The sequence below is a fragment of the Cryptotermes secundus genome, unplaced genomic scaffold (assembly GCF_002891405.2).
Source record: "Cryptotermes secundus unplaced genomic scaffold, Csec_1.0 scaffold673, whole genome shotgun sequence".
In the NCBI taxonomy this organism is placed as follows: domain Eukaryota; kingdom Metazoa; phylum Arthropoda; class Insecta; order Blattodea; family Kalotermitidae; genus Cryptotermes; species Cryptotermes secundus.
Genome location: NW_019731277.1, coordinates 1,207,677 through 1,219,232, shown reverse-complemented (window position 1 = coordinate 1,219,232; position 11,556 = coordinate 1,207,677). Strand labels below are relative to the sequence as shown.

General features: G+C 40.4%; 3 protein-coding genes across 4 annotated transcripts in view; 2 read left to right on the top strand and 1 right to left on the bottom strand.

Moving 5' to 3' along the window:
* Nucleotides 1-674: 674 nt before the first annotated feature.
* LOC117282516 lies at nt 675-2,844 on the top strand. 2 transcript variants are annotated; one of them, XM_033752460.1, is made up of 3 exons: nt 675-2,270; nt 2,524-2,615; nt 2,706-2,844. In XM_033752460.1, the coding sequence occupies exons 1-3, from the start codon at nt 1,991-1,993 to the stop codon at nt 2,727-2,729; spliced, it is 396 nt and encodes a 131-aa protein (XP_033608351.1). In that variant the 5' UTR covers nt 675-1,990; the 3' UTR covers nt 2,730-2,844. The 2 variants fall into 2 exon arrangements, with proteins under 2 accessions (XP_033608351.1, XP_033608350.1); XM_033752459.1 differs by having other exon boundaries at nt 2,524-2,844.
* A 132-nt stretch (nt 2,845-2,976) lies between these two features.
* The window catches only part of LOC111866872, a 25,618-nt gene continuing 17,038 nt past the window's right edge, over nt 2,977-11,556 (top strand). The window contains exon 1 of the mRNA XM_023856208.2: nt 2,977-3,416. Within this exon, the coding sequence (XP_023711976.1) occupies nt 3,385-3,416 (32 nt within the window). The 5' untranslated portion in view covers nt 2,977-3,384. The remainder of the gene's footprint in view (nt 3,417-11,556) is intronic.
* LOC117282515 lies at nt 3,936-10,579 on the bottom strand. The gene is made up of 5 exons (XM_033752458.1): nt 10,475-10,579; nt 9,370-9,486; nt 6,715-7,012; nt 6,483-6,614; nt 3,936-4,744 (listed from the first exon to the last, which is right to left on the bottom strand). The coding sequence occupies exons 2-5, from the start codon at nt 9,464-9,466 to the stop codon at nt 4,585-4,587; spliced, it is 687 nt and encodes a 228-aa protein (XP_033608349.1). The 5' UTR covers nt 9,467-9,486; nt 10,475-10,579; the 3' UTR covers nt 3,936-4,584.

The window sequence follows — 11,556 nt, the reverse complement described above, 5'->3', positions numbered from 1 at the left end:
AGTAGTACGGTCTCAATAATTCTGCAATATGAAGTTCCACATGCAAGTAGTATTTAAATTTAAGACAGAAAAGTAATCATTTAGCACTCTGAAATATTGGGATCGTGTGTATATAATTAAGAAACGATGTCTCTAATCAAGATTTCTTCGCTGTTGCGTCATGTAGTCTAGTGGACAGTTAACTGGTGTTTTTTAGGGAAACCTCTGGACTCCATTTCTGGGGCAGAAGAGTAAGGCACAGATGAAAAGAACAGTGCAGCTACACAGATAGGAGGAGGGGTGTAAACTGGTCGACGGTAGTAGAACAGAATAAAGCCTATTGGTTATTTAAAGAGCTTTACTCTTCTAACTTGAAGATTAAGATAATTGGTTCCTATGACATGTTGGTAACTATGTACAGACCACAGTGTGTCACATCCAGAAGGCAGCGATCTCCGTGGTTACTGCAGGAGGAACCTCGGATCTCGCCATGTCTGCAGCGTTTGATGCCAACATTGTTACATGTGATATTTACTTACTTACTCATGGAGCTGAGCCCTTCTGGAGGAGCCGCCAATTCTGCAGCTACTCAAGAATTTCTAAGCAATTTGTGGAACCCGAAGGTTCATTACCGTGTTCACAAGAGCTCTCCACTGGGTCCCTATCCTGAGCCAGATCTATCCAATCCATATCATCCCATCCTATCTCTCTAAGATCCATTCTAATATTGTTCACCCACCTATGCCTTGGTCTTCCCTGTGGTCTCTTTCACATTTGATATACTGTGAATTACTTTCGTATGGAGAAATAATCGTCATTTCTGTAGGAATGTAATTTGAACATAATTATTTTTCAAGATGGTTGGTGTTTGTTTAAATGAGCCTTATGTACAATAAAGCTACTGCTCAGTTACCAAAAAACAAAGAACTTTATTATTTTGATGTTTTAAAACAATCATGAAACAACACTTAAACTGGATTTTGTAAAATTGAGGGATGTTTGCTGAATGTGCTTGAACTAACAAACTCCATGGAGATCAACCCTTCTCGAGGAGCCGGTAGTTGCGCAGCTACTCAAGAAGTTCTGAACTTTTTAAGGAAATTGAAGGTTCATTACTGTGTCAACAAGAGCTCTCCATTCATCCCTGTACAGTCCATACCACCCCATCCACCTGTGTCTTGGTCTTCCTAGTGGTCTCTTTCATTCTGACTTTTCAACCGAAATCCTATATTGAATATGCTTGAAGCACTTCCTTTTCATCTTCAAAGTATCACCATAGTTTATTGTGTTTTTGTTTTATTTGATAACGTATCTACCATATAACTTATATAATGTGAAATAATGCAATGGTTGACAGTTGAGAGAGATTGGAAAGAAACAGGGTTGGTTATTTTTGAGTGCAGATGAGGCCTTTGAAATGTGGAATTCTGTTGTCTGACACCGCTTCTGCCACTGATGCTTTTTGAACATTATTTGTTCTTTGTTCACATCTGCATACAGTATTCATATCACTGTGTTGCTTTGTACTTTTTTTTATCCCTGAATATGATTTATTTAAGTGTTATGGTCTAGTCGTAAGAATATAAGTTTTAGAACCCCAACCTATACTGTGCTCAGGCTGAATAGTTTGCTGTTGGCTTCTCAGCACAGAGGTCTGAATTCAACAGCAAGAGAATAGTCATTGCAAGAGGAGTAGCTGGACGAAAAGAAGACGTTGCGAGAACAGCCTTCAAAGAAAAGGAACGGGAATGCACCGTTAGACTATTTGGGATGAACAGCCTTAAGGAGGGAGCAGTGTGATGTATTTGCCCTATGCAGGACACCCCCTCCCCCGCCAGCTGTGACATAACCGCATCGGAGTACTGCCGCTGCTATGATAACAGGATAGTCCATATGGGAATTTTTGCTGCACAAAATATACTAGAATGGTTTCTGTAAAGTGCTTTGCTTTTTCCCTGTCAGATCTCATCCCACCAATATTCCATGATTATCCATCAGATGCCAGCACAGTATGCCCATTAGAGGCCACAATACCAAGGGACTCATTCTTACTGCTACTACTGCTACCAGTGATACCATCACAACAGAAACTAAGAACAAGAAGAAGTACTGTGCCATTGTTTCAGCGGAAGAATTGAAGAAAATCATGGAAAACTCTGAAGTAGCCATCTGTGGCCAAGAACTGCTAGATATGAAGGAGGACATACTCACTTGTGGAGCTGAGCCCTTCTGGAGGAGCCGCCAATTCTGCAGCTACTCAAGAATTTCCCAGCATTTTATGGAACCCGAAGGTACATTACCTTGTTCACAAGAGCCCTCCACTGGTCCCTTTCCTGAGCCAGATCAATCCAAAGCATACCATGCCATCCTACCTCTCTAAGATGCATTTTAATATTGCCCAACCACCCACGCTTTGGTCTTCCCAGTAGTCTCTTTCCTTTTGTATGAAGTATCCTTATAAGAGGCGAAAATTTGAAAGAAATTGATACTAGTATAATATAGGGACACCTCCACTAAGGAACATTAAAAATTTAATGTTTTCAGTTGAATATGCCATTAAACAAATAGACTATCAGTCTACCATGACACCTCCAGCACAGTACCAAGAAGTTCTCCACACCACGCACATCACACAGGTATGGCAAATCAGTAGTTTCTCTCACTTAATGAGGTTCCAAATAATAATGATAAAAGAAAAAGAACAAATTCCTGTATAATACTTGCAGACAAACATATGGCATTCTTCGTAACCAGCAGTAGAAGACTACGTCCATCATTATTTCTGTGTACTTGGCCGTGCCATAGCTCAAGCGGTTAGTTGCTGGCTTCCTACCGTAGCGGCCCAGGTCAGGTGAAGTGGGATTTGTGGTGGACAAAGTGGCGGTGAGTTGGATTTTCTCCAAGTACTTTGCTTTCCCCTGCCAATCTTCATTCCACCAAATTCTCCATTATCATAATCACCTGGGGCAGGTACAGTAGGCCAATCAGTGGCTGCCGTGCCATGTGGACCCAGCTGGACTCCACCCCCTACTAAACGAATTAAAAAAATTAAACAGTTAATTTTACCTGATAGAAACTATTTCTTTTTAACAAACATGACTTATCTTGAGCTGGTCTCCATTTGTAATGGTAAAAATCCGTTTATGACATCTGTTCTCCATACTCATACGTTTTTCTCTTCTTCTTCTTCTTCTTTTCCTTTCTTCCCCTCCCCCCTATACCTTCTGAAGATGGCTGCTAGAGGCTGAAACATTAAATTGTTGCACTTGATGGACCTTGATATGTGTTGATGTACAAAGTGGCACAGTTCAGTATTTGGTGAAGTAAAGTTTGCTGGTAGAGCTGACAGCCAGCATGATATAGATTTTTGTGGATGATTTATGTGACTGTGTATGTGCTCCAGTGATGGCATCAGATTTTGGTCCCTGTTCTGTAAGGTGCAGAGAACATTCTGTTGAGCTTATTGTTAAATGTAAGAGAAATGCAGGGTGAGGTGTCCATAATCTACTTGCTGGTAACTGTGAACTGTCTCACTCTGCTATGTATGTTAGTGTGTTGTCATAATCATCAGTAAGAAAGTGCTAAAAGAGTTATGTTTATGGGTCATGCTCTGAGTTAAGTAACACAAATTTTTGGTATTTTGTTTCTTACCTTTGAACATTGCCATTACATCCCATTATTGTTTTTGCAAACACAGGGACAAATAACTGAGAAACTTGTGAAGCAGTATTGCTCTGAACTAATATTTTGAAAGTACTTGATTCAAATCTGACTCTAATCTTAAGTTTCTCATGTATTTTAATGTTTCTTTTTTATCTACTCACCTATATTCATGTGAGGTTATGGCTACATTGCTACAACTTTGACAAACTACTTAAGCCCAACTAAGGTGGATATGTANCATCCCTATGTCGTATCTCACTACGCGAGTCACACCTATCCTCTTCTGTCGGAGCACTCTTTCTACTTTTGTGTGTGTATTGTGCTTTGTGTTGTGTATTGCTCCTGTGACTGCGTGTGTTATACTGCAATTGCAGTACAGTTATACTGCATTGTTCTTAACAATGTTGAATATTCAGGTTATGGTTTGTATATGGTGAGTCGTGGCCACCAGGGTGTTGTTAAGCATGTGACAGGTTGCATAGGTGTTTTTCGTAAGATAAAAATATAGTTCAAGGAAAGTATATGGTAAGAAAAGGATAAAAATAGCTTCCTTTGAGCAAAGTAAGTTGTGGACAGTTGTAAAAAAAATTTACTCCAAAAAACATTTCCTGCGATTAAAGTTTGAGAAACAGTGAGTTATGATGGTGGTGTGGGATGCCATGTGGTTTGATAGATGGGCACTATTATTCTGCTAAAACTACAGCCTCCATCTTCAGGGTTTTGGTGGACAGAGAGGTAGCATGTGCTTCTCAAATGATAAACCTGTTTACTGAACTACACAGCATCACATCCCAGAAGAAGGTGGGGGAAAAGAAAATTAGAAAATCAAGTGTCTGGTTTGTAACCAAAAAGGGGGGGGGGTGAATGAAATTTTAATTGAAGTGCCATTTATAATGTTGAAAATAATTTAATAAATACAATAAATAAATTAACTTATGTCTACTATTCTCTTCTAAGTCGGGAATTCGTTTCTGGTGTTCTTCGAGGCTTCTTTTGTAAATGACGTTGGGTGCCTCTGCCAGTGCTGCACTCTGGATAACGCGCTGCACAGTTGAGAGCTCCTTGATTCGTTGGTCTTGATGTTCTATACCTCGACAATCCTCTGTAATGTAATATGGAGCATTACTGGAAAAGACTGCAATGTTAATATGAACAGTGTAGCTTCGGTGCACTGCTCAAAGAATTTTGTGTTGTCCTTCATATTTGTGATGTTACTGATCTTATTCTTGATTCAGTGGCCAGTTGACTTGTCATGATTTTCCTCAGTACTTCCAAGCAAATGCTGGGATGGCACCTTCAAGTAGATGACTGCTTGCTTCATAAAAAAAAAGTAAAGCTATTCCTGTTACAGGTCGTAGAGGTCCATAGGATTGTGACACGTTGAGGTTCCCACATTTTCTGGACAATCAGCTCATAGATGGTGGTGAGGTTGTCAGCCTTACATGCCGGCCGCCCTTTAACCCCAGGAAGATTCCTGGTCAGTTAGGTCAATTGAAAAATCCAATGATCTCATCAGGATCAAACCCGCAACCTTCCGGCTTGTAGCATAGTGCCTTAACCAATTACATTACCGTGTGCCCCTCTACCTACTTCATATCCTTCCCAATTTGCCCATCATGACAGTCATATCGCCATTTTATAAACTTGACTGTTATTTTAGATGTACTTGTCTACAGTTTTATAGGACAGTGTTTTTGGAAACTGCATCTATTTCCATTGAGATGAAAGGGGGAGAGGTTTGTACTCACTTTGGCCTGTTAGAAAGAGATCACAGCACCCTCAGATGTAGTTTCCAAAATGCTGTGTTTTAAATAAATTTAAGATTGTTATATTTTAGCGTCCTGTTGCACTGATTCGTATCCATAGTATTTACCGTCTTTTAGTGCATACAATTTCACTTGTCACTTCACACTACATGTTTCGGCATCATTCTGCTATCCATACAAAGCACTCAGCCACATAAGAAAGACACATCAGAAGACGCAGTATATACACAATTAAAACATAAGAAGAAAGACTCCCATAGCGGATGAATGGCGTCACATACGAGTTTGATGTACGACATGTAAGATGATAGATCTTAACAAGTTTTAATATATAAATTTTATTATTGAACGACAAACACATTTTATGTCATTTTATAAATGGACACTTGATGGCAGGCAGTGCAATGATTGATACACCTGAGGGTGGCAGAATGATGCCGAAACATGTAGTGTGAAGTGACAAGTGAAACTGTATGCACTAAAAGACGCTAAATATATACACATTATAAATTTAAGATGATAAGCAGTATCCAAGATAATAGTCATGATTATTGATATAAACTGATATGAGAAATGTTTAGGATTGGCTTCCCAGTTATGTTACATGCACCATGCCAGCAGTTAAACCTTTTTCATTTCATGCCGCTGTTCTGATCTTCTGTAGCATACATTCACTGTCCTAAAAGATATTTCAAGATGTTTAATCAAAATTAAATACTAGTGATTTACTACTGAAAACACTTTAAAATTTAAACTGGATATATGAAAAATATGTCTCATCCTTGAAAAGGTTCATAATTGTATAGTTTTTAAACAGATATGACAAGATTAGATATTATATGTTTTGAAGCCCTCTTGATATGAAGTATCTTACATTGACCTCAAAGACTGGCTGTCCTAACTCAGTTTATTAGTCATTTTCCTCATATCATCCAAGCAGTTGCTAGGAATATACCTCAAATTAGATCATATCCACTCCACTTGATTGTATATATACTTTTACTACTGCAAATGTTATTAAATAGACCATACAGAAATAGATATAATACGTAATATGCGCAGGGATGAATGTACCTTAGAAGATCGATGGCATAACCCACCACTGGATTTGTACTGGCCAGTCTGTCTGCTTCACAAACAATTCGTCTCCTGCATGATCCATTTCCTTTATCCGTGATGTTGAAACTTAGGTCCCGAAGGCCAATTCTGAAAAGCAAATCAACTTATTCTGTTGCTAAATATTGACAAATTATTTATCTGATTTTGGAGCAAGATTATGTATCATGGTATTCATTAATTAACCTACCCTTTCATCACAGTTGTCAGCAATTCAAAGTCCAAATTCTCAGTGTATTTTGTAAAATCATTTGCTCTATCGCGTCTTTCAGAATTCCCGTATGGTTCGTGGTCATAATTATATTTTCCATGGCTTGGTGACTCATATATGACAGGTGGCTGACATTTGAGGCCCTTGTAGTAGTTACCAAACCCAGCAAACAGCTTGTAGTATACGCCTATTCCAAAGATGACCGCCAGGACTAAAAGAACTGCTTTAAACTTGATGGCAAGTACAGTTCCCAGAACAGCAAGATCATAGTGGTAAACTGTGGAGAGAGATTAGTACATGTGAGATGGGTGTTTGTGTGTATACTTAAACATGATAAACAGCATTCCTTGCTGCATCGTTTAGACGGTAATATTATAATCATCATATTTATAGAAGACTGGGACAGAATTTTATATCTCTTTCTTGAGATAACTAAATAGTGGAGCAGGTTCCAACTTCTGCAGTAGTTTCGTAACTACTGAGAGTGATCACAAATTTCAGAGTCATGTAAATCAAAACTTTCATTCACACTTCAGTTTTACTTCCTTTAACTTTCAATTTACTTTCAATTTTAATGCTATTTGTATTAGGCAAGAAGCTGAAAAATACAGGATCCAAAGCATCGTGATTTGTATTCACAGTGTCACATCAGTGAGGGGATTGACAGTGTGTAGCGCATATGGGAGATAGGCCTACAGAAAATTCTGTTACGAAAATGTGAAAGAAGAAGACCACAGGAATTAATAGACATGGAAGTAAAGATAATATTAACATTTTAAAGAAATTGGATGTTAGTTTTGTGGATTGAATTCATCTGACTCAGGATAAGGACCAATTGCAGGATCTTGAGAACACTGTAATTTACCTTTAAAAGGTAAAGTTGTCCCTGCACTTAACTAATTAAGCACTACATCATGAAGACATATGAGGGAGTGGAGGTATAGATCCAAATGTTCTTGACCTTGGCACTAGTTGGAGGTGAGTGGTCAGCTTCAAGCCCCTGCCTCTTTACCCCCTCACCGGTACCCATTAGACCTTTAAGCCCCATAAAATGATGGGAGTTTCTTAAGTGGCTGAGGAACTGTTAGCTTATCAAGGACTCAACTCTGTGGAATAGATACTATTCATTTTGGCCATGTATGCATCATAATAATTTTAAGACATACTTTCATCCATCCTCTTATCCTATTTAAGATCCAATTTAATATTATCCTCCCATCTATCCCTAAGTCTTCCTAGTGGTCTTCTTCATTCAGATCAGTCTACCAAATCTTTGTATGCATTTCTCCATGTGTTCTACATGCCAGCCTGTCCCAACCTTCTTGATTTGAACATTGTAATAATGTTTTGCTAGTAGTACGAATTATGACTATCTTCATTAAGCAGTTTTCTTGAGCTTGCTCTCAAATCTGCCCCATCAGGTCCAAATGCCGTCCTCAACACCTGTTAAATGCTATAGACCAGTTGCATGCCCATATAAAACAAGAAAAAATTGCATTTCTGTGTTAATTTTTACGTTTTCAGATGGTATAGGGACAGTCTGCTCATAACTTGTACGCTTCTCCAAGCATAATTAGAATGATCAAGTCAAGAAGGATGAGGTAGGCAGGGCATTTAGCACGAATGGGGAGAAAATGAATGCATATAGGATATTGGTGGGAAAGCCAGAAGGAAAGAGACCGCTGGGAAGACCAAGGCGTAGGTGGGTGGACAATATAAAAATGGATCTTAGAGAGATAGGATGGGATGGTATGGATTGGGTTGATCTGGCTCAGGATATGGACCAATGGAGGGATTTTGTGAACACAGCAATGAACCTATGGGTTCCATAAAATTCTGGGAATTTCTTGAGTATCTGCAGAATTGGCGGCCCCTCAAGAAGGGCTCAGCTCCATAAGGAAGTAAGTAAGTAATAAGGACAGTCTGCGGGCTAGAAGGCGCGGGTTCAAATCCCAATAGGGATGTTCCTTTTCTCCATAGCCTCCAGACCGGTTCTTGTGTCCAATCAGTCTTCGATTCAGTGTGTAGTCAGTATAGCGACTAGCTACGGGCTGGACAACCAAGAGGTCGAATTTCGAGTCCCGGTACGGTCAAGAATTTTCTCTTCTCCACGTCGTCCAGACCGGCTCTGGGGTCCACCCAACCTCCTATCCAATGGATACAAGGGGTAAAGCGGCCAGGGAGTGAAGCTTACCACTCACCTCCAACTATTGCTGAGGTAAAGAAAATGTGGACCTATACATCCACTCCCCCACACGCCTTTATGGTGTAGTGCTTAATTAGTTAAGCACAGGGAGAACTTTAACTTACCTTACCGGGGGATAAAACGGACGGGGCTTGAATATGACCACTCCCATCTAGTGCCGAGGTCAAGAGGATATGGTCCTATACACCGACTCTCCCATACGCCGTCATTGCATAGCGCTTAATTAAGCACAGGGACAGCTTAACTTACCCTAAGTTTTTAGAAGAAAAAAAAACGTTTTCGAAGAGAGCGGTAGCACTCGCTGCCTTATTAGGTCTTCTTGCGTTATCGTTAATTCATAATTAAACAAATAAGAAGTGTGGGAGGGAGAAAACAAGTTAAAATTAAGTCAAAATGTTGAATTCGATATACAAGATTTTCAGACTTACGTCCAGGGCCCTTTGTCTCTGCCTCTGCAATGTATATGCTGCCATCTGTTGAAAAGACTGCAGTCACCAAAACTGACCACAGGATAATGCGTTTCATGTTGGAGGGAGATCACTCTTCTGAGGGAACAAAAACAATGTATTGACTACTACAGTGTTCCCTTTCGACTGTTGTGGATGAAACTACTGCACTAGATATGCAAAGGGCTGGAAACAGTAAAATTTTTAAAGTTATTCCACAGCAAAAAAAAAAAATATAAATATAAGGATTTACTTTTGTAAATAACAAACCAAGCAGGCTGATGTAGCAATAAAGCTATAGACTTGTGTTATGGAGGTGTTCTGTTCGAATCTTGGCCGTGACACCAACTTTCCTGAGATTTTTCGTGATTTTTCTCAGACCCTCAAGGCAAATGCCGGGATGGAAATTCAATTAAGCCACAACCACTACCAAATTTTTCCAATTCATCATTTTTTTATCATGCCATCATGCGCCTGCATATAGTATCGACTGACAGCCTCGTCGAACAATCAACAAAAGAGAAAGAGGAAATGGAATTTCAAACTTAAGGAATAATAATTATTTGTTCAAGTATCAAGTTCTGCATTGACATTTACAATTATGACAGATTAGAAAGGTAAAACTATCCCTGTAAGAGGCCGTGAAGGCCCATAGGGTTGTGAGACGTCGAGGTTCCCACATTTTCTCTAGACACTCTGCTCACAGATGGCGGTGAGGTGGCCGCCCTTTACCCCCGTGAAGATTCCTGGTACTCATTTCTGTTAGAGACTGAGTCGACCCCAGGGTCATATTGAGGCTGGAAGGATTAGGTCAATTGAAAAAAGTCCACCTCATCGGGACTCGAACCCGCGACCTTCCGCCTTATAGTATAGTGCCTTAACCAACCACGCTACCGTGTGCCCCTTCTGACAGGGCCCTTAGCCCTGTAGAAATTCAGTGTTTCGGATGAACGTACTGCCTCCATCCTCATGGTGGAAGATATAATCAATAAAGTAACCATCAAGAAGCAGACCTTCGACCATGAAAAGAGAGACAGTATGTTTTCTGCCAGACCTCACGGTGTCACATTCTGGAAGATATACTAACTTTGTCAGGGTTACCTCAGCTCCCTCCAGTCTGACCGCTATTTAATGGTCCCTGGTCCGGCCTGCATTTGATACAGCAAAGTTCCAACTCTTGTCAGATATTCATGTCCCCCCAGAACTTCGAAGAATGCAAATGAAACCAGGAAGATAAGCCATACAACTGACAACACGCTTGCCAAACACGTGACCGTCTACCGGTGCTGTTTCGAGGCGGATAAGTTTGAGCGCTGTTACAAGGGCTCATTAAATCGCGGTCGGACTCTAGTCAGGAGCATTTCCATAGTGACGGGAATTATATGAAGCCAGCCCAACCCAAAACAAACCGAAAGGAGGTTTCTTTGTTAGCTATTGCTGCTACATGCATTGAAGGGCACATGAAACGTCAGGAGTGCGTAGTTAATTGCTGCAAAATTTTGAACTACTAAAACTTTTTGGATTATTTCGAAGTCTCCTTTTTACAGTAGTTTATTTTATGTATTTATTTACTTATTTTAGCCTGCCTTTACGATTATAACTCGAGACATCTTAGTCATTGTAGTGATTGGCTGTGGGCTGCGTGACCGGGGTTCAATTCCCCTGAGGGTAAGAGAGTTCTCTGGGTACCACCCAAGGTACATGGAGCTTAGTGCCCGAGGATAAATCAGCCGCGGCGTGAAGCCGATTACTCCTCTTTATTTAGTGCCGAGGTAAAGACTGCCCCCACTTCCCAATACGCCTTCAAGTGCTTAATTAAGTTGAGGGATAACTTGATAATTTTATGTGTTTGGGAATTATTTAAAGACACTTCACTATATGCACTATGTAACATCGCATGGTCCAGGCCACGCCATAGCTCAAGCGGTTAGTCGCTGGCTTCCCACCGCGGCGGCCCGGGTTCGACCCCGGGTCTGGTCATGCGGGATTTGTGGTGGACAAAGTGGCGCTGGGGCAGGTTTTCTCCGCGTAAATCGGTTTCCCCTGCCAATCTTCATTCCACCAATTGCTCCACAATCACCCTCGCCTATCATCTGGGGCTGGTACAGTAGGCCAGAAATGGCCGCAGTACAAGGGACTTAGTCCCACCCCACTAGCAATAAAAAAAAA

What these genes read in the sequence shown, in the direction of transcription:
- LOC117282515 (XM_033752458.1), bottom strand. Translation starts at nt 9,466, where the DNA reads ATGAAACGCATTATCCTGTGGTCAGTTTTGGTGACTGCAGTCTTTTCA. An exon ending in CTGACAACTGTGATGAAAGG is followed by an intron (nt 6,615 to 6,714) that starts GTAGGTTAATTA and finishes TTTGCTTTTCAG; the next exon opens with AATTGGCCTTCGGGACCTAA. An exon ending in TATGCCATCGATCTTCTAAG is followed by an intron (nt 4,745 to 6,482) that starts GTACATTCATCC and finishes ATTACATTACAG; the next exon opens with AGGATTGTCGAGGTATAGAA.
- LOC117282516 (XM_033752459.1), top strand. Translation starts at nt 1,991, where the DNA reads ATGCCCATTAGAGGCCACAATACCAAGGGACTCATTCTTACTGCTACT. An exon ending in GCATTTTATGGAACCCGAAG is followed by an intron (nt 2,271 to 2,523) that starts GTACATTACCTT and finishes TAATGTTTTCAG; the next exon opens with TTGAATATGCCATTAAACAA.